This window comes from Culicoides brevitarsis, chromosome 1 (genome assembly GCF_036172545.1).
Source record: "Culicoides brevitarsis isolate CSIRO-B50_1 chromosome 1, AGI_CSIRO_Cbre_v1, whole genome shotgun sequence".
In the NCBI taxonomy this organism is placed as follows: domain Eukaryota; kingdom Metazoa; phylum Arthropoda; class Insecta; order Diptera; family Ceratopogonidae; genus Culicoides; species Culicoides brevitarsis.
Window position 1 is genome coordinate 38064713 of NC_087085.1, and position 20155 is coordinate 38084867.

General features: G+C 27.0%; 6 protein-coding genes across 7 annotated transcripts; 4 read left to right on the plus strand and 2 right to left on the minus strand.

The window, feature by feature from the left end:
* The first annotated feature begins 105 nt into the window (after positions 1-105).
* Positions 106-2745, plus strand: LOC134838494 (protein rolling stone-like). The gene is made up of 4 exons (XM_063854037.1): positions 106-326; positions 1159-1422; positions 1499-1761; positions 2288-2745. The coding sequence occupies exons 1-4, from the start codon at positions 225-227 to the stop codon at positions 2568-2570; spliced, it is 912 nt and encodes a 303-aa protein (XP_063710107.1). The 5' UTR covers positions 106-224; the 3' UTR covers positions 2571-2745.
* Positions 2746-2886: 141 nt separating this feature from the next.
* LOC134831189 (probable inactive serine/threonine-protein kinase bub1) lies at positions 2887-9359 on the minus strand. The gene is made up of 5 exons (XM_063844853.1): positions 9199-9359; positions 7729-9137; positions 4797-6696; positions 4048-4162; positions 2887-3614 (listed from the first exon to the last, which is right to left on the minus strand). The coding sequence occupies exons 1-5, from the start codon at positions 9324-9326 to the stop codon at positions 2913-2915; spliced, it is 4254 nt and encodes a 1417-aa protein (XP_063700923.1). The 5' UTR covers positions 9327-9359; the 3' UTR covers positions 2887-2912.
* Positions 9360-11076: 1717 nt separating this feature from the next.
* LOC134838077 (SPRY domain-containing protein 7) lies at positions 11077-12230 on the plus strand. Its single transcript, XM_063853522.1, has 2 exons — positions 11077-11264; positions 11343-12230. The coding sequence occupies exons 1-2, from the start codon at positions 11165-11167 to the stop codon at positions 11888-11890; spliced, it is 648 nt and encodes a 215-aa protein (XP_063709592.1). The 5' UTR covers positions 11077-11164; the 3' UTR covers positions 11891-12230.
* A 1496-nt stretch (positions 12231-13726) lies between these two features.
* On the minus strand, positions 13727-16212 carry LOC134837185 (dnaJ homolog subfamily B member 12). 2 transcript variants are annotated; one of them, XM_063852558.1, is made up of 6 exons: positions 16148-16212; positions 15776-15975; positions 15456-15633; positions 14886-15392; positions 14002-14165; positions 13727-13939 (listed from the first exon to the last, which is right to left on the minus strand). In XM_063852558.1, the coding sequence occupies exons 2-6, from the start codon at positions 15906-15908 to the stop codon at positions 13827-13829; spliced, it is 1095 nt and encodes a 364-aa protein (XP_063708628.1). In that variant the 5' UTR covers positions 15909-15975; positions 16148-16212; the 3' UTR covers positions 13727-13826. The 2 variants fall into 2 exon arrangements, with proteins under 2 accessions (XP_063708628.1, XP_063708620.1); XM_063852550.1 differs by having other exon boundaries at positions 15776-16199.
* A 1640-nt stretch (positions 16213-17852) lies between these two features.
* On the plus strand, positions 17853-18888 carry LOC134837780 (NPC intracellular cholesterol transporter 2-like). Its single transcript, XM_063853166.1, has 2 exons — positions 17853-18042; positions 18611-18888. The coding sequence occupies exons 1-2, from the start codon at positions 17853-17855 to the stop codon at positions 18886-18888; spliced, it is 468 nt and encodes a 155-aa protein (XP_063709236.1).
* A 141-nt stretch (positions 18889-19029) lies between these two features.
* LOC134838543 (NADH-cytochrome b5 reductase-like) lies at positions 19030-20096 on the plus strand. Its single transcript, XM_063854089.1, has one exon. The coding sequence runs from the start codon at positions 19062-19064 to the stop codon at positions 20082-20084; it is 1023 nt and encodes a 340-aa protein (XP_063710159.1). The 5' UTR covers positions 19030-19061; the 3' UTR covers positions 20085-20096.
* Positions 20097-20155: the final 59 nt, after the last annotated feature.

The window sequence follows — 20155 nt, forward strand, 5'->3', positions numbered from 1 at the left end:
CGCACGCAATCTCGTTCGTAATTTTTGTTTTGTACGACGCTCGAATCAGTTACTTTCGATATTCATAGCGGCGTGCTCCCTCAGTGTAGTCACAGCCAGCGTTGTTGTCAGATATCAGCCACTTTTTTTTTGCTTTTATTTACGATTTAGGCTTCATGAGGAGAAGTTCTCTAATGGAATTCTAAAAAAAAAATAATAAAAAATAGAAATTATTTTTAAAAAAAATGCAAATAAAACATTTAATTTGTACGAAATTCGGTATGAAATGCAGTACGAAGCAACTAAAGTGCGAACACGATGACCCAGAGAAATTTGTCAAATCGCAAGTGAGTCAGGGATATTTAATGATTTCCGTAATTAATGATACCGGAAGTGATTTACGATACCAAAAAGTGATGTTTTGCGTGAAAAAACAAAAAAAAATTATTGAAATCATAAAATAAATCATAAATCAAGATAAGAGATATCATGCAAGGTTAATGAAAAAAAAATAATTAAGTAAAATGGAAAAGTGCTATAATGATAATTATATTTAATGAAAAAATCGGTTATGGAAGGTCAAAGGATTAATTTAAAAACATTTTGAAGTGAAATATTACAAAATTCTTATGAAAAGTTGAATTTTAATGAAAATTTGGAAAAAAAAAATTAACTGCTGAAGCAAATTTTTAAAAATTCTATTAATGTACTAAATTTTTTTAATTAATTTTTTTTATTCTAAATAAAATTTAATAAAATATATTTTTGGACAAAAAGTATCAAAAGTGAAAGTTTTTTGAAAAATTTGAATGAAAAAATATTGAAAGCGTTAAAATATTAGACAAGTTTTCAAAAATATCTCACCAAATTATCCCTAAGAACAAAAAATTGTGATAAAAATATTTTAAAAAAACTAAAAAATTGGAAAAAATAAAATTATTTAAAAAAAAATTGTTTGTCGAATTTAGATTTTTCATTTTTGATACAAATTTAAAAATTTTTTTTAAAAGAAAAATAAAATTTTCTGTTAAAAATTTTCTTATGAAGGAAATTTTCTCAAAAAATTTAAAATTTCATTAAATTTCTGAAAAAATATTTTAAATTAAATTTTTGAACTAATAATTCTAAAAGAAACCCTATAAATTCATACCTTACTTCTTTCATTTTTTTTCGTTTCAGTGGCAACAAACCTCCCGATGTTACACTTTCCTCATATACCGATGGATTTTAGCACTTTTCTTCATCTCCGCTCTCATTTACTCATTTTACAACCACATCACAAAGTTCCATGAAATCAGCAAATTTTTCATCTACTTGACAAATCAGGGATTTGTTCTGTGCGTGACGTATTCCGTGCTTGCCGCTGTCGTTACTACATGGTACTTTCAACCGGCTCAACTGGAAAATATCGAAACGACGGAAAATATGCCGTTGATTCTTCGGGTAATTTTTTTGGTTTTGTTTCTACAGAAGAAGATGATTTATGATAAAGTTGTCCCCCATTTTTTTATTTTTTTAGATAATTTGGGTCATGCATAATGTATCTTTGACGCTTTCTGTCGTGATAACGCTCGTTTATTGGACTTTGCTGTACGATAGTGATAAGGATCAACTGGATGCTAAAAATATCCTGACCCATATTTGTAACTCGATTGTAATGTTCATCGACCTTATGATAATCGCGCATCCCATTTATTTGATGCACGTTCTTTATCCGATTTTGCTGGGGATTTTTTATGCGATTTTTTCCGTTATTTATCAATTTGCTGGAGGATTGAATTTGTAAGAAAATTTTATTTAAATAATATTTTTAAACATTTTTTTCAGTTAAAAATTTAATAAATTTAATTTAATTAAAAATTTAATTATTTTAATTTAATTCAAAATTTAATCATTTAAATTTAATAGTTTTATCTATTTTATTATTATTTTTTTTAAATTATTTTTTATTTTTATTAAATTATTTTTATTTAAATTTATTTTGTTTAATTTATTTCAGATGAATTTTAAATCATCAAATCTCAATGTAAAAAAAAAAATTTTTTTTTGTTAAATTTTATTTTAAATATTTAATTTAATTAAATTTATTTAAAAAATATTTATTTCAATTTTTTTTTAAATTTTTTATTTAATTATTTATTTATTATTATTTAATTTATAATTTAATTTTTTTAAATTATAACTTTTATTTAATTTTATTTTTAAAAAAATTATTAATTAAATTAATTAATTATTTTCTTTTTTTATTTAAAAAATATTTATTTAATTCTTTCAATATTTATAAATAAATATTTTAATTTTTTCACAGAGACGAGAAACCCTACATTTACGGCATACTCGACTGGACAAAGCCACAAAAGGCATTTTTAATATTTTTTGGCGTAATATGTCTCGCCACATTCATACATTGTTGCTTATGGGCTGTTTGTCAGTTACGGATAAAAATTTTCAAGTTTTGTAATCAGAAGAATAAGGTTTCTTTCAAGGATTCGCCGCCAGCTGTTGTTTCAACGACAACGACAATTTTGGATGGAAATGAAAATTTATCATTTACGCGAGAGGAAAGTTACAAGAAAGTTGTTGTAACATGAAGAGTGTGACCGATTAATGATCTTATGGATTAATTTCTTATAAAATTATAAATATGAAGTACTTACCTTTAATTTGAACCTATTAACTTGCGTTACCTGTTGATTTTATTGAGTCATGTGATACTACATTTATAATTACTTTAAGTAGTAGACACGAAGATTTTTTCAATTTATTAATAAATTCATGAATAAAATTATTTATTTTTTTTTAAATTTAATATTTTAATTTTTTTCTAAATTTTATAATTTTTTTTTTTAAATTAAAAAAAAAATTTTTTTACATTTATTTTTAAATTATTTAATATTTGATTATTTTATTAATTAAATTTTATTTTTAATTTTTTACGAAAAAATAACATTATTAAACTCGCTCGCTTTTTCTCTAAAAATTCTATCTTTGCTCAATAATTCTTCTTTGAACAACGCTCGTAATTCTTGTAAATTCGGCATTTCCTTGCAACTTCGCACATTCAAAAGTTTATCGAAGAACCTATCCCAAATATCTTTTTGGAAATATCTCGGCAACTTTACTTTAATTTCCCATTTCATCAGTTTTTGAACGACTTCCATGTATCTGCCCAAAAGCATCGCATGCGCTGTTCCCGCGACACCGAATAAATCCACTTGATACGTCCACGGCTTGTTTTCGCGCATTTCGATGCACGGATCCTCCTCGGCGATCAGCTTGAAGACAATATCTTTGCACGGATGCATATTCTGGAGCAGTTGCATGTCAATGGACAAGCCAAAGTCAATTAATTGCACTACGGGTCGCGACATGTCGTTCGAATTTATTTTTGACATCAACAAAAAGTTGTCGGGTTTGATGTCAGCATGAATAATTCCGACGCTATGCAAATGGTCGACCAAATCCAGGATTTGACTTGTTAGGGACATGACAACGTACTCGTCTAAATTGCGATTTGTTGCCTTTTTGTATTTGTTGCAAACGTCGATGAGTGTTCCGGAAGGAGAGAAACTGGAAACGAGAATGCTGGCGTTCGTTCCAATTAAGGAATAAGCTACATTCATAAAGCCGCATAACTGAAATGAAAAAAAAATTATTAGAGTCATCATTAAAAGTAATTGAAATAAAAAAAAATAAAATTTAATTAATTATGAAAATTTTTTAGAAAATATATTTGAAAGAATTTTAAAAAAATTTACAAGTTTTATAAATTAATTGACAAAAATAAGAAAATTATTTTTTTTTGATTTAAATTTTTAAGATTCTGTTTTTGAATAAAAAAAATGTAAAATACCTAATAAATGATTGAAAATTGAATTAATTTTTTTAATAAAAATGAGAAAAAAATTAATTTAAAATTTTTTTTAAATTTTCTGATAATTCTTCATAATTAATAATGTTGTAGAAAATTTTTTAATCTAAAAAAATTTTTTTTTTGTCTCATCTTAAGAAAATTATTTTTTTTTTAAGTTATTCAATAAGTTGACTGAAAAGATTAAAATTACTTACGATATTGGGATTGACGATACGAGATTTTATTTCCAAACAAATATAATATTCCCACAAATTAGCAGGTCGTTCTTGTTTCAACGCCATGATTTGTCCAGTTCTCTTATGTTTGCCACTATTTAAAAAAAAGTTGTATTTATTAATTTTTGAATTTCTTAATTTTATTTTTTTTTAATTTTTAATTTCTTTTGGCAAATAAAAAAAATAAAAATCTAAATTTTGCAAAAAAAAAAAATAAATAAAAATATTTAAAAAATTTTAGATGAAAATTGTAAAAAAAAATATTAAAAATCTAAGCATACAAAATTTTTAAATATTTTTTATTTTTTTTTTTTTTTGCAAAATTTAAATTTTTATTTTTTTTTATTTGCCAGAAAAATTTATAAATTTTTGGCATAAACGTTTCTTTTATTTTTTAATTATTTTGATTTCACTGATTTTTAATTTTAATTATTTTTTATGGCAAATTTTCACTTAAATTTAACTTTTAATATTATTTTTAATTTTTTTTTTTTTTTTTTTGCAATAGCAATCAATTTTATTCGATTAATTGCAAAAATTATTTTAAAAAATATAATGAAAATAAATAAATAAATAATAAAAATATAATATTATATAAAAAATATAATTTCGGATGTTTAATGCGAAAAATTCGTAAAAAATTTTTTTATGAACATTTAAAAAAAAATAATTCTCGATTTTTTTTATAAAAAAAAAATCTAAATTTTAAAAATAAAATGCAAACTTACGTAAAAACGACTCCAAAAGCTCCTTTTCCAATCACTTTAATAACATCAAACGCCTCGTTCCCAATTTCAATCGTTTTACCCTTCATGACTTGCTGAATTTTGTTCTTCAGTGTGCACGTGGGCAACTCTTGAATATAACTGATGATATCAATATTTTCCAACAAAGCAGCTCTCAAATGCTTATCAAAGGGATTAAAAATTTCTTCGTTCAGCTGCTGGTGCAACATCATCGACGAATCGATGTTCTGTCCTTCAACGAGTGTCATATAAAATCTTTCGGGCTCGTGAAGCGGTTCTTCTGTGACATCTTCCCAATTTTCCGACGAGAATTCGAAATTTTTTGACACCGCTGGAACATAAATACTCATTCCCAAGTCCGTGTTGGCAGCTTCGACGGGATTAAAACTCTCTTTTTGCGTTTTTTGTTCTTCCCTGATGCTTTTTTGCGGCTCACTTGGGAAGAGAGACACAATTTTTCCCATGCCCGGAGGCAGATTCGGCTCAATGAGTGTCGAATTTTGAGCTTCGCCCAAATGAACGGCGAAATTGATCGTATTTAAGTTGTCATCTTCAGCGAAAAGTGGCTTTTTGTTGGAGCTGCTGTCACGATTTTCGTTGGAAAGCTCGTTTTTGCCGCCAAAAAGTGGAAAATCATCTGATTTTTTGGGTGAATTTACCTCAAGTGACCGATATTGATCTTTTGGCGACTTTAAAAGCTCTTCCGTTTTTTCCATTTCGAAATTTTTTGTTTTGTTCGCTTTGGAATCGACGTTAAACGAGAACATACTGCTATTTTTTTCAGGAGTTTTTGCGAATAAATCCAAAAAATCGCCCGTCATCTTATTTTTCGTCGATATTTGACTCGAAATTGGTTCCTTTTCCGCCTTCGCCTTATCAGAAATTGATGAAAAAGGCGAATTATCGACGCGCATCGAGTTGATTTTGTCACAAGCCAACACATTTGGGGGACTTTTGCAAAAACTATCGTAAAATCCGTCACTTGTACGTTTAATAGAGATATTTTCAAAGGGTTCACAAATGCTTTCGTATCCAACGTGTTTCGGAGAATCCGGTTTTACGAACATTTTTTTGACACTTTCATTGGGGATTTTTATTTCCTCCTCGAATTTCGGGGATTTTTTGTGGAAAATTGACAAATCATCGGGAATTGTTGGAATTTTCATCGAAACAGCTCTCATGTTCTCGGTTTGGTCTTCAAAAATTGAAAATGTTTGCGGTGCGATATTTTCATTATTTTGCTCCGGGATTGGAAATGATGAAATATTTTCCTTAAAAATGCCTCCTGCAGAGCTAATTTCACTTTTTTTCACAGAATCTTGATAAATTTCATCCTTCAAAACGGGCATTTTTAGTGACATTGCTCGCATATTTTCGGTTTTGTCTTCGAAAATGGAAAATGTTTGAGGAACGGGATTTTCATCGTGAACCGGCTCTTCAACAGGCGACGAAAAAACATTTTCTTTCGTTGAAATTCCTGTAGAGCTCGTTGATTCTGTAGTTTCCATAATTGTGGATAGCTGTTTGACCAAAGTGTTTCCCAAATCGACGACAGTTTTTGTTGGAGCAGCAGGCGGAGTTTCGGGTTCTTGAATTTTTTTCGTGTCAAGAGCGACAATTTTCTTTACAGTCTTGATTGGCGTTGAAGCAGCAGTTTTTCCGAGACATTTGTTGAAATTTATCGTGCACATGGAGTCGTTGGGACCATATAACGAAGGCGGGCTTTCTTTAAATTCTTCTTTTGCGGGTTGAACGATGGACTGGTTTTGACGGAATATGGGTTGAGGTTGGGCAGGAATGGCAAAAACATCTTTCATGAGGGATTGGTCGTGGAATGATGGATTTAATGTGTCAGGTTTGATGTAGGATTTTGGCTCAGGTGCTGAAAAATTAAAAAAAAAAAAAAAAATAAATTTAAAAAATATTTTAAAAAATAATTAATTAAAATTAAATTTAATAAATAAAATAATTTTTTAATTTAATAAAAAAAATATATTAAAATTAAATTAGGTAAATTAAAATTTTTAGAAATTTTTTACATGAATAACATTTCAAAAAAAAAATTAAACTATGAAATACATCAATTAAGATTATTGCGTTAATTTTAGAATTTTTACAATATTTGAAATTTTGTTAAAAAAAAAAACTTTAAATTTTACATAACTTTTTTGTCCAGTTAAAAAATATTAATGATTTTATAAAGATTTTGAAAAATTAAGAAAAATTCTTAAAATTCAAAAATATTAGATCATCAATTTTTTTAATTGTTAAAATCTTTAATTAATTAATTAATTTTTTTATTTTATTTTTTAATTTTCACCTTTTTTAAATTTAAAATTTTATGACAACCATAATTAATTTTCAAACTTAAAAAAAACCAAAAATTTTTATTAAAATTTTTAATTAATTAATTTAAATTATGTTTTACATTTTTTGACAATATTTTCAATTAATTTTACTTTTTTTATATTTTGATCATATTTAAAAAAAAAAATTCTAAATTTTTTATTTTTTTTCAAAATGTTCGAAAATGAGAAATTTTAAAGAAATCTTCAAAAATTTTTTTTAAAATATTTAATTTTTGCATGAAAAATCCAAATTTGTGTTAAATTTTTAAAAAATTTTTAAAATAAAATTTAAAAAAATAAGAAATTCAAAGAGCTAAGAAATTTAAATAAAATTTTCTATTTTTTTATTTTTTGCGTGAGAAATGAGAAAATGAGAAATTTTTAAGAAATCTTTAAAATTTTTTTTCAAAATATTTAGTTTTTTGCGTAAAAAATCAATTTTTGTTAAATTTTTAAAATAATATTTAAAAAAAAATAAGAAATTCACAGAGCTCTATTCCTTGATTTTTTTTTTAAATAATTTTTTTATTAAAAAAAATAAAATTTAATTTGAATTAAAAACTTACTTGAAATCATTTTTTCATCTTCATCTACTTCCATCGACATATTTTGCGCCATTGTCAAATCCATGTAAATTGTCTGCCTCTGAACCTTTTTCGGCTTCAATTTCCATTTTTCCGCCATAATTTCTTCATGCGACTTATCCCTTATCTCTCCGCCTTCCTTAATTATCATTTTTTCATACGGCACCGTGAATCCTTTTTCGCCATTTTCTTGCATCGGAATCACATAATCCATTTTCGTCTGACTTTTATTTTGTTTTACGAAATTCGGAGGAATTCTGATCCCACATTCGACTGAATTTGCCCAAAATTTCTCGTAATTCATCATTTTTTCCGTTTTAATTTGATTTTTTTGGAACCAATTGAACGCTCGATACTCTTCAGGAGAGAATTCCTTGTCTGTCGTCGGGTAACAATGAAATTTCGCATACATTGGAATCCCCTTTGGATCAATTGGCTCCGGAATAACCAAAGGAAAGTTCGTTGTATCTCCAAGAATTTTCGAATTTTTAGCGACAAAGTTTTGGGGACGTTTAAATCCGAGATTAAAAGTGCTTACGAGACACGGGATTGAACTTGTTTCGTCTTCGAGGATTTTAAAGCCGAGTTGATTGACATCTGGGACAGTTGCTGCTGTAAATTTGCTCCGAACTTTGGCTTTATCCCATGGACCTGGTTCGAGGAGGTTTTCACGAAGTCGAATGCTGTCAATTATGCTGCCATGAGGTTCGTTCAAGGCTTCGGGAAGAACATTATTTTTCGTTTCTGCGTCTTCGAGGACTTTAATATGAGAATTTCCGGCTTTTGAAGAGTTTTGGTCTTGAAAAATTGCTCCTGGCTTCTCACTTTTGATCGAAAGGCCCGTTCGCGATGTTCCCACGAACGTTTTTTTGTGTGCTTTTAGTGAAGTAAGGACGGCCCGTTGCTCATTCAAGGAACTTTTGAACAAACTTTGATTATTTGGCTCGTCTTTGTACAAAATTCGTTGCGACATCGAGAATCCGAATTGTTTGTGGGCATGTTCGAGATCGTCTCGAGGCTGAGCTCCCGCCTGAAGTCCTTTTTGGTAAATTTCCTCGGCTTTTTTGAAATTGTCGACGGCGTCGTAGTAATAAGCCCATGCCATGTACAAATCAGCTACCATCGTCCCGATGCCCTGATTGTACAATTCCTGATACAAATCCTGCGGATTCGGCTGACTATCGATAAATTTGATGTAAAGTTTGATCATTCGCCTGTCTTGGAGATATTGCTCGGCATTTTCGAAGGTTGTGATGCATTGCGTCAAAACTTTGTCCAAATGCGATTCTTTGCCGCTTTTTGGGTACGTTTGTTCAATCCACGAGATGTAATCGTACCACGCTTCCAACGGATCGGAGCCAACGTAGTTTTGGATTCTTGTTTCGTGATTTCTGAAAAAAAAAATAAAAATTAAATTTTCGAGTAAACAAAAAAAAAATGTAAAAAATTTACAATCGTTGTTGTTCCAATTCTTTTAAAATTGCTTCCTCATTTTCGGCACTCAAGGCAATGCTGAGATATTCGGCATTTCTTCCGCTTCGAAGCGGTTGAATATTCTCCTTAGACATGTCGAAATCCATTTTTATTTATTTATTTTTCGGGAACAGAGAAAAAGTTCGTTAAATTTGCGCGAGTCTAAAGTGACGTTTGAAATGTCAAAAAATTACCCTAACGAACAATCGTCTTTAATCGATTATTTTTGAATAAAAAAAATAATATTTAAATTCGAATAAATTAAAACAATTAATGAATAAAATTAATTAATAATTTAATTAATTAATTAATTAATTAATTAATTAATCAAAATTAATTAAATTAATTAAAATTAATTATTTAATAATTAATTTAAATAAATTAATAAATTATTAACAATGTTGTAAAAAAAATTAAATTAAAAAAAAATAATAAAAAAAATAAAAATTAATATTTTAATTTTTTTTAAATAATTATCCTGAATGTAATTATAGAAAAAAATTATTCATTTAATTATTTCTAATTATTAATTAAGACCCAAAATTTAAAAAAAAATATTTTTATAAAAAATTAAAAAAAAAATTTAAAATAATTTATATTAATGAAAATTAATTCAATTTAGTTATTTAATTATTTATTTTATGAATTTTCATTTTATTATTATTTTTTATTTTTTTTATTTATTTTTTTTACTTTTTTTATTTACGTTTTTTTTATTTGATTTAAAAAAATTACCCGAAAATTTTTTTTTTTATTTTATAAAATTATAATTAATTATTTTTTTAATATTCAAGGTAAAATTGATGATTTTATATGAGAAAATTATTTTTAGAAATTAAAAAAAGTATTTTTAAATCGCATTTTTTACCAAAATATCAAAATAAAATGTCTTTCCTTAATAATTTTAACAGTTAAATCCCTTTATAAATTTGCGTTTTAAGAAACGCTAACTTTTCTACCATCTGATTTTGACAGAAAGCGTCCTTTTTGTAATTTTAAAAGGATAAAAACAGTAAAATGCATTAAAAATATTAAATTTTTGCTTCAAATATGAGTTTTTCTGTGGCATTCTTGAATATTTTGCAAGAAATCATCAAAAGGTTAGTATTATTTTCAATATTTAATAAAATTTTAATAAATATTTCCAATAATTTTGATAAATTTTAGGTCTGAAGATGTCTTGCAAGGACAGCAATAAAGAACTAATGACTCAAAATGATGAAAAAACTAAAGTTGTTGAATCGAAAAAGGAGAAAAATGCAGTAATTTCGTTCATCAACAAATAATGAGACTCAATTTTATCAAGTTTTTACTCGTTAATCTCCTGAATGAGGCAAAAAATGACTCAAAAGTGACAATAATACTCCATGAACCGACTTTGATGAACATTTTTGATCACATTTTGAAATTTTAATTAGAAACCTCTTAGATTTTTACACATTTTTTGAAGTAAAAGTCTTCAGGCTTCATTAAAAACTCTATTGGGCCCTTAAATATTCAACAATTAAACTCGTAATCGATGATTTTCGAAGCAAAAATTTTTTCAGAAAAATTTTGTGACTTAAATCATCTTAAAATTAAACTTTTTTAACATTTTCAAGAAAAAAAATTACTAAAAATCAAAGATAATCCTTGAAACTTTAATCTGTAGTACTAAAAATTTATCAAAAAATTCAAAATTTCTCGAAAATTAATATTTTTTAAAAACTTGGATTTATCGAATTTTTTTCAAACGTTCATTTTTTCAAACCGAGAATCACTTCCGTTGACACAGACTTCATTCCTCCAATTTTCCTTACTTTTTGCATCATTTTCTCCGAATTTCGTACTGATCCGTAGCTCTGTGAGGGAATTCCTTGTAGCGAAAAGCTAAAACAAAATAACAAGCAGCTGTAATTTTATTGAGATTTTTTTTAGAAATTAAGTTTTAAAGTTAAGAAAAAAAATGTTTTGTTGCTTACGAACGTGTCTCAACGATCCAAACAATGCACACAATATTCCTTTAATTCAGGAGAATCCAATTTGCTTAGATACTTCACATATGGGTGAGTTTCGAATTTTCTTTCACTTTTTTAGTAAAAAAATAATTTTTTTAATTATTTTGAATTTTTTTCTCGTTCAAGGTCACGAAGTTGTCGTCATCAAAGGCGGAACGCGAGCTTGCGGATCCGGATGTTGTCTCGCCACAGCACCTCTCGTCCAATCCAAATCCTATTTCGAGGTGAAAATCCAACAAGCTGGTCAATGGAGTGTGGGACTCGCGACACGACAAACGAATTTTAACAACACAAAAGGCGGCCAAGACAAGGAAAGTTGGTGTTTGTGTTCCGACGCGACAGTTTGTCACAACGCCGGTATCGTTCATCAGCTCGAAGAAAAGACAAACCCGACGACGACGGAAAATGTCGTCGACATGGAAAACGCGACAATCCTCAATTCGACGGGAATCCCGCAAGAGGGCGACACAATCGGCGTTTCCTTCGACCACATCGAGCTTAATTTCTACTTGAACGGCAAAAAGTTGGAAGTGCCCGTGCATCACGTGAAAGGAGCAATTTATCCGGCGGTTTGGGTTGACGATGGAGCGATTTTGGACGTCGTTTTAGATAATTTCACATACACGCCGCCGCCGGGCTTCGACAGGATCATGATTGAACAGTCGTTGCTGTAATAAAAAATTCCTCATAAAAAAAATAATTTTTCCCTCAATCTCAACTGATGCCTAACAAAAGTCACTTGAACACTAAAAAAAGTAACTTGGGTCTCATTAAGGAACCAATAAATGGAAAAGTAGGATAGTAAATGTATAAAAATTAAAAAAAAAAATAGAGAATTAAGGAAAAAGTCTATAAATGTTGAAAATTGCTGTAAAATATGTAACAAAAAAAAATATGAAAAAAAAATATTTAAAATATTTACTTAAAAAATAATTATAAAAGAACTTATGAAATGTTAAACAATGATCAAAATATTGTTTTAAAATTAATTTAATATAAAAAAAACCAGTGAAATAAAATTAAATTGTCTAATAATACTAAATGACGAGTTTTTATTAATTTTTAAAAGCAAATAATTTAAAATATATGAATTTAAAAAAAAAAATATAACAAAATAAACAAAAATAATTTATTCAGATTTTTTAATTTTTTTTTTTAATATTTAAAAAAAATTTTTTTTTAAATTTTTTAAGAAAATTTTTGGTTTTAAAATAAAAAAATTATTTTTTAAAAAATTTAAATAAAAAATTAAAATTTTAAAAAATTAAATAAAAATTAAAATAAATTCAATATTTTTTTTGTCTTTTTAAACTACTTTTGATTTATTTTAAAAATTTGATATGATTTTTTTTAAGAAATTTCTAATTTAAAAAAAATATCCTGCATAAATTTAAACTAAAATTATTTTGATGAATAATCCAAAGGGATTTTTTTTTAAATTTTTTAAAAATAATAAAATTTTTGAAAAATTATTATCAAATATTTTTAAATATTAAAAAACTCTTTCTGGAAAGTTTTAAATTTTTTTATAATAAATTTATAATTTTTTTTTAAATTAAAAATATTAAAAACTTTTAAAAAATAACATTGAATTGTTTCAAAATTTTTGAAAACTATAAGGTTTATTTTTAAAAATGTTTAATTTTTTTTTTTAAATTATCAAATAAAAACTTTTATTATTATTATATTTATTATTTATATATGTAATTTAAATTAAAATAAATAATTTTTTTTAAATAAATCAAAAGGAGTTACAAAAAAATTATTTAATTTATTTTTAATTTTATTTCATTTAATAATAAATTTAATTTGAATTTTTCAATCAAAAAGAGATAAAAAAAAATAATTTTTTCTAAATATTTTGAATTTTCTTCTTGATTTTTTTCGAAAAAAAAAATCAAATAAAAGTTCGACATAAAGTGAAAAAAATAAATTTATTGCCCTAAAAAACTTTTTATCAGAAAATCGACAAAACACGTAAAGAAAGACAAGATAAGAAAATAACGATAACACATTTTTTTTTCTAATAATATCACCTTTATTCAAACAACTTCTTATCTTATAAATTTTTTAAATGAATTTCTTCGCTTATTATTTTTTTTTTTTTTGCCGTATAAATTTTTAAAAGGGGACACTTGGCATCCATATTCCACTATTAATTAGGTTATTTTTAGATATTGTTGATTTTTTTTTACAATAAATAACTTTTTTTTGCGTTAGTTTTATTTAAAGTCTACTTAATTCTTCCTTTTTCTGGATCTATGAATTAATTGTAGAAATGCATTTCCACTGAATTCGCTATTTTTTGTCAAAATTCGACAAAAATTGTTATTTTTTGAACTTCTAAGGGATTTTATCATTAATTAACGAGTAAGAAAAAGTGCTGAAAATGTCTTATTTACATTTTAAAAATTTCATAATTTTCTTTGGGGAATAATTTTAAGCGAATTTTTCCATAACCGGGAGTGTAAACGAACATTAAACCATGAATGAAAGCTTTTTTTTGTGTATTTTGTGAGTCATTGATTGAGAATAACAATTAATTTTTAACGCATAGTTCTTTCAAATAAAATCGAAAACAAGAGGATCAATGACCGGATTCACTTAATACTATTGATTCAGTAGTCGATGCAGGGTCTCGCACGAAGGCGTTTGAATATTTTGTGCCTTGTGGTACAGGTCTCGGTCTCCAAAGTTGCGAGCTTTTGCGAACATTGTTTCCTCTGAAAAAAAAATATTTTTTTGTTATTTTAGAATTTTTAATGGGAAAAAGAGGATTTCTTACTGTAATTCCGTTCTCGATAACAAGAATGCTTCAAATTTGTCAAATAATCCTCCTCGACAGACGCTTCAAGCCTTCCAACAGATCCTTGATACTCCGAATGGAAATTGTCCTTCACGTAATACGGGATTTTGAAGTTTTGTGTCTTTCGGGCTACAGAAAATTTTCTAAAAAGAAAAAATTTAAAGGTAAAAAATTAATTTAAAAATCTTTAAAATAATTTTTTTTGATGAAATTTTAGCGAATTGAGTTAAAATTTTAATTAAAATTTTCAAGGATTTATATTTTTAATAATTTTTAAAAATTAAAAAAAAAATTTTTTAAACATTTAAATTTTTTTTTTAAATTTTTAAAAATTTTATTCAAGACAGGCTTAATTTTCGTAAAAAAAATTAATTTTGACAAAAAATTTTCAAAAATCGAAATTTGCACAGAATTTGTTAAATTTCATGAAAACATGTCAAAAAATGGAATTTTAAGAAAAAAATTTGAACCAAATATGTCTCCAAAATTTATAAAAAAATCAAAAATTGATAAAAATAATTATTTTTAAAGAAAACAAATTAAAAAAAAAATTAAATTTAAAAAAAATTAAAAATTTCAGAAAATATCATTTTGGAAATTAAAACTTTTAAAAGAAATTTCAAAAATATTTTAAAAATTAAAAAAAAAATTTTTTTAGACAATTGAACCTTAATTGTTTTGAAGAATTAATTTAAATTTGATAAAAAAAAAAATCAAAATATTTTTTAAAAAAATTAACAAATTTCATCAAAATGTTTAAAAAAATAATCAAACGGGTCAAAAAATAAATTTTTTGTTTAAAATTTTAAATTTGTATCAAAAATTCACTAAAAATTATTTAAAAAAAACTTTTCTCTACTTACTGACTAGGTGAAAGACTGTAAATAGGATCTGATATGAAAAACGACGACATCATCGACAATCCAATCAGCAAAATAATCGGCAACAAGTTAATGAAAGCCGCATAACTGGGTTGCTGTTCACGTTGTTGGTGCTCGTGTTGCCGATTGAACCGTCTTTGACGCATATAAATGTTCTGCGACGGATAACTGCCGCCGAAGAAGATGTTGAAAAGCTCTTCTGCCGTCACATCGGACTCAAATCCACGCGAATAGGCGTACTCGTTGTAGTGCGTGTGACGTCGCGTGTAATTTTGCTGCTCCTGTGACCCGTACAAGTCATATTGTTTCCGTTTTTCGGCGTCAGTCAAAATTGCGACGGCATTTCCGACAGCTTTGAAGGCTTCCGCAGCACCGGGCGCCTTGTTTTTATCCGGATGCAGTTGAAGCGCGAGTTTTTTGTAAGCTTTTTTGATCTCACTGTCTGTTGCTTCTTTCTTCACGCCGAGAACTTCGTAGTAATCTTTACATCTGAGGAGAAATTTTTTATTTTTTTTGATGAAACTTGTTTAAAATTATTAAAAATTTACTTACTTTTTGACTTTTTTCACGACTTCTAGTTGATCGTTCGTGTAATCGGGCTCTGCGGATTCAGCTTTAGCACTTCTACTTGCGGAATTGGCCCGTTTTCGTTGATGGACACCCTCATCTGTGCCGTTACTGCCATCTGCTGCACCCGTATGCGCTGACGCCTTCAACTTTGCCAGCAAATCTAAGCGAAAAAATAGAAAAATATTATTTCACAATCCCCTTTTAGTTTAAAATCATTCCAATAATACGTGTCTGTCGTTGTTTACTTTGATTGTCTTAATTAATCGACAGTTTTGTGTACTTTTCGTACGTCGTATACGTACCTTTGGCTCGTTGTGTCGGATATAAACTTTCAGCTTTACGCAAGAATTTATCAGCTCTTTCGATTTTTCCCTCACTCAACGATTTCACGGCAATTTCGATGCATCGCTCCGCTTCATCTTTATTCCCGTCCATGCTGCACCGCGTAAAAAATCACGTAATCTCAATGCGAAACTTTTTCTTTTCAAGTATATCGATCGAGCTGTGAAAAAAAAATAAAAAATTTTTTCAGTGACGTCTTATTATGGTCACAAGTTTTGCTCGATTGAGGAAATTTTCCGCAGCTCGCAGGAGTCTTCCTCGCGTTTGCCGCACGTGATCGACAACAAATCAATTAATAATCGGATTGCAAGTGCTTATCGTACACAACACACCTTTATTTTCCAGTTAAAAATAGAAAATAATTTTTAGCAGCGACCAAAAATAATGAGAAACGACTTGCGACTGCTAATTCAAGCGGATTTTTCAGCGGAATACAAATCGAGGGGTTTTGTGGTTTGTGAACGGAGAGTTAGAGTAGTTTCGAAAAAATTACCGGGCGTTGGCAATTTTAATTTTTTATATCAAAAAAAAAATTAAAATTAATTTTGAGCTTTTTAAATTTATAAGAAAATTTCAAAATTAAATTTTTATAATTTTTTTTTCAAATTTTATTTTAATTTAATTTTTTTATTATTTTTTTTGATATTTAATTTTTAATTATTTTTTATTTTAATTTTAAAACTAAAATAATATTTTCGAATTTTAATAAAATATTTTTAATTTTTAAATATAGAATTATAAAGTTAGACTAAAAAAAATAATTTTTTTATTTAATTTAAAAAACAATAGAGAAATTTTTTAAATAAAAAAATTAAATTTTAAAGGAAAAATATATAAAAATTAAAAAAATTGCATTTTATGTTTTTTATCAAAAAAATAAAGAATTATAAAATAAAAATGATAAATAAAAATAATTTTAAAAGAGAAAATTTCTGAATAAAAAAATAATAACATTCTAAAAAAAACTGTTAATTTTTAACGGTACCGCATTTCAGGTGTATAAGTTTAATGTTGTTATTTAATTGGGATATTTTAAATTTAATTATTTAAAAACTGTCTCGGAATATTTTGAGTGCATTTTGAGAAATTACGGCTTTATTAACTGCATTCCGGCTGAATTAAGCTAAAATTCCGGCTGCAAATTCCGGCTGCATTCCGGCTGCATTCCGACATTCCGGCTGCATTCCGGCTACATTCCGGCTGCATTCCGGCTGCATTCTGCAGAAAATTCCGGCTGAGAATTCCGGCTGAATTTTTCCGACAAAATAAAAAAATGCATTCCGGGTGCATATTAGGCCACAAAATCCAGCATAATACCGCATTTTTTCTTCGAAATGCGGTAAAAACTGTTAATTTTTTGGAAACATAAAAATTAAATTAGAATTTTTGAACGATTTTTATCGAAAATTTATTTTTTTATTTATTTATTTTTTCAAAACAAATTTTGATTTTTTTTTTAAATATTTTATTTTAATTTTTTTCTGATTTAAAATGAATTTTTTCATAATTTATTTTTTTATAAAAAAAAATAATTTTTTTATATTTAAATAATTTTTAATGTGAAAGAAATTAATTAATTAATTAAAAAAATTTAAAAATTAATTTAATTTTTTATTAAAATTTTCCACATAAAAAAAATTAAAGATTAAAAAATTATTTTTTTTTGTGACAAAAATAATTTTAATACAAAGGTAACATCAAAATAGATCAAGATAACTTCTCGATCTTTCTCTACGGTAAATCACAGCCAAAGGTTGGTCAGAAAACCCAAAACAATAGATTACAAATAAAAAAAAAATAAATCGTCTGATCCCGATAACGCGTTAATTGTTTCTTATTTCTACGCACATGCCCAAAATACAAATCCAGGTGTGAGTGACAAATCTCTAAGGAAGAACTACCGCTGCCGGATTATTCATTCAATAACTCTCTGATAAGCGAACACGTATTTTTTGCCGTATTTTTGATAAGATTTGGTGATATAAATAGGAAGCGTGACTCTGATTTTTTCAGTCACAAATTGAAAATCATTCAAAAATGTCACAAAAAATCGCATTTGCTGTTTGCCTCTTGGCACTTTGCCCATTTATTGCCTTTGCTACTGAAGGAATTCGGGAGTGCCCAGGATTTCCGATGCCCCATTTTGTGAATATTTCTGAATGTGCCAAAGCTCCATGCCCACTTTACAGAGGAAAGGATGTTGTTACGATTTCTGGATTCACGAGCAGTGAGTTTTTTTTGAAAAAAATCTAAAAATAAATTTAATTTAATTAATTTTGAAAAAAGTGAAATAATTTTAATATAATTCATTAAATTTTATCAAAATATTTATTTAAAAAGATAAATTTTTAATTTAAATTTAAAAATTATTTAAAAAAAAAAATTAAAATATTAAAATAAAAATCATAAAAATTAAAAAAAATATTTCATTTAAATAAAAAAAAAAATTAAATTAATTCATTAAAAATTTAATTTAAAAATTTTAAATATTTAAAAAAATAAAATTAATTGATTTAATTTAAAAATTATTTTTTTTAAATTAAAATATTAAAAAAATCATTAAAATATTCAATTAAACTGTTTTAAAAAAATAAATAAAATTAATTAATTTAAAAAATTAAAAATATTTAATTGAAAAATTATTTTAAAAAAATAAAATTAATTCAATTAATTAAAAAAATATTTAAAAAAATTAATTTAATTAATTAAAAAATTATTTAAAAAACATTTAAATTTATTTAATTAATTAAATTAGAAAATAATTTTTAAAAATATTTTTTATACATTTTTTTTAGACGAATACGCTGAAACTTTAAAAACCCGCGCACACTTCCGTGAAATTGAATCTGGAATCGCTGCCGAATTTCCCTTGCCCGCTGATCGTTCCAACACTTGCGATTGGTTAATCTCAACGACATGCCCTGTCTACCCCACAGAAGACGTAACCTACAAGTTTGTGATGCCCGTTTTGTCTATTTACCCGAAAAAAATGGAACTTGACCTCAAAATCACGGTTGAAAATGAAAACAAGGAAATCCTCTCGTGCTTCCAAGTCGAAGGAACGACCGTTTAACTTACTTTTAAAAGCTTAGTTCGTAAGAAATGTGATAAATTATTGACTTGAGTAACGAATAAACACGAAAAAAATTCAAATTTATTCGAATATCGAGTTCGAATCTTCGAAATTTCGTTTGTTTTTGTTTTGAAAGTTGATTTTTAGTCCAAAATTCGTAAGAAAATCCCCAAATGAGCGATAAAGACGACGATGACATCGAATGTTGTGGCTCTGGATGTACTAATTGTGTCCTCGATCGCGACCTTGGCACACGAACGATACCGAAAGAAGGTTGCTGGAACGTGATAACAACAAATTACTCAACATTCCGACTTGCGAGCATCGAAAAATGTACATTTAATACTTACCTGTTGACTTTTCGATGGGATGACGAGCGTCTCGTGAGGAATTTTGAAGAAAAATCTCCAATTTTAAGCATTTCTGGAGGAAGTCACTTGATGTTACGAGCTCCAAAGGACTTTTCTGAAGGAAATTTTAATGAAATTTTCGAAAATTTTCATGAAAATTCCTTAAAAACGTCAAAAAATGAAAATTTTCAAAGGAAAATTGTGGAAAAACACGACAAAACGGAAGAAGACGTCTTCATAAGTCGTCCTTACACTCCAATTCTCGTCGATGAAGTTACTTGCTCCTTCTCAATCCTCGTAAAATTAGAGCCTCATGGTCTGATGTCGACTTACATCCAAAAATTACACGTCGGAGCACTTACAGAATGGAAAGGAACATACAACAATCTCCCACAGACGTCCATTAAAGCAGCTGATCGCATAATTTGCTTCAGTCATGGAGTGTCAATCGCGCCTTTTTACTCCTTGGCACAAGAACTTACCGCTGACGAGTCATTCGAAGGTGCCATAGAACTTTTTGCGTGTTTCAAAGACATGAAAAACATTTTGTTACGTGACAAGTTAATCGAGTTGAATGGTTATTGGAATTTTAAGAGCACAATTGTGCTGTCGCGAGAACGTCATACGAGTGAAAATTGCAAAAAAGGCTGTTTTTGTACGGGAAGTCATCAAAAATTCAATGAAAAATTGATTTTTGGGAGATTAAATGAAGAGTTTTTGAAAGAAAATGTAAAAATTTGCCAAAATGAGAAAACTGTGATATTAATTTGTGGCTCAGAAGACTTTGTAAAGTCGATTTTTAATGCCTTTGATCCACAAAATGGGTTGGAAATACATATTTTATGACAAAAAAATAAAATTGACCTTGATATTTTCTTTTGTACATGAATAAATAAATTTTTATAAAATTTTTAATT

Coding starts and splice junctions, on each gene's coding strand:
- LOC134838077 (XM_063853522.1), top strand. CDS start 11,165: ATGTTTTGTTGCTTACGAACGTGTCTCAACGATCCAAACAATGCACAC. Junction 11,265..11,342: donor CTTAGATACTTCACATATGG/GTGAGTTTCGAA, acceptor TTCTCGTTCAAG/GTCACGAAGTTGTCGTCATC.
- LOC134838494 (XM_063854037.1), top strand. CDS start 225: ATGCAAATAAAACATTTAATTTGTACGAAATTCGGTATGAAATGCAGT. Junction 1,423..1,498: donor ATATGCCGTTGATTCTTCGG/GTAATTTTTTTG, acceptor TTATTTTTTTAG/ATAATTTGGGTCATGCATAA. Junction 1,762..2,287: donor TTTGCTGGAGGATTGAATTT/GTAAGAAAATTT, acceptor ATTTTTTCACAG/AGACGAGAAACCCTACATTT.
- LOC134838543 (XM_063854089.1), top strand. CDS start 19,062: ATGAGCGATAAAGACGACGATGACATCGAATGTTGTGGCTCTGGATGT.
- LOC134837185 (XM_063852558.1), bottom strand. CDS start 15,908: ATGGACGGGAATAAAGATGAAGCGGAGCGATGCATCGAAATTGCCGTG. Junction 14,166..14,885: donor TACAGTCTTTCACCTAGTCA/GTAAGTAGAGAA, acceptor TTTTCTTTTTAG/AAAATTTTCTGTAGCCCGAA. Junction 13,940..14,001: donor TTATCGAGAACGGAATTACA/GTAAGAAATCCT, acceptor TTTTTTTTTCAG/AGGAAACAATGTTCGCAAAA.
- LOC134837780 (XM_063853166.1), top strand. CDS start 17,853: ATGTCACAAAAAATCGCATTTGCTGTTTGCCTCTTGGCACTTTGCCCA. Junction 18,043..18,610: donor GATTTCTGGATTCACGAGCA/GTGAGTTTTTTT, acceptor CATTTTTTTTAG/ACGAATACGCTGAAACTTTA.
- LOC134831189 (XM_063844853.1), bottom strand. CDS start 9,326: ATGGATTTCGACATGTCTAAGGAGAATATTCAACCGCTTCGAAGCGGA. Junction 9,138..9,198: donor GAATTGGAACAACAACGATT/GTAAATTTTTTA, acceptor TTTTTTTTTCAG/AAATCACGAAACAAGAATCC. Junction 4,163..4,796: donor GCTTTTGGAGTCGTTTTTAC/GTAAGTTTGCAT, acceptor TTTTTTAAATAG/TGGCAAACATAAGAGAACTG.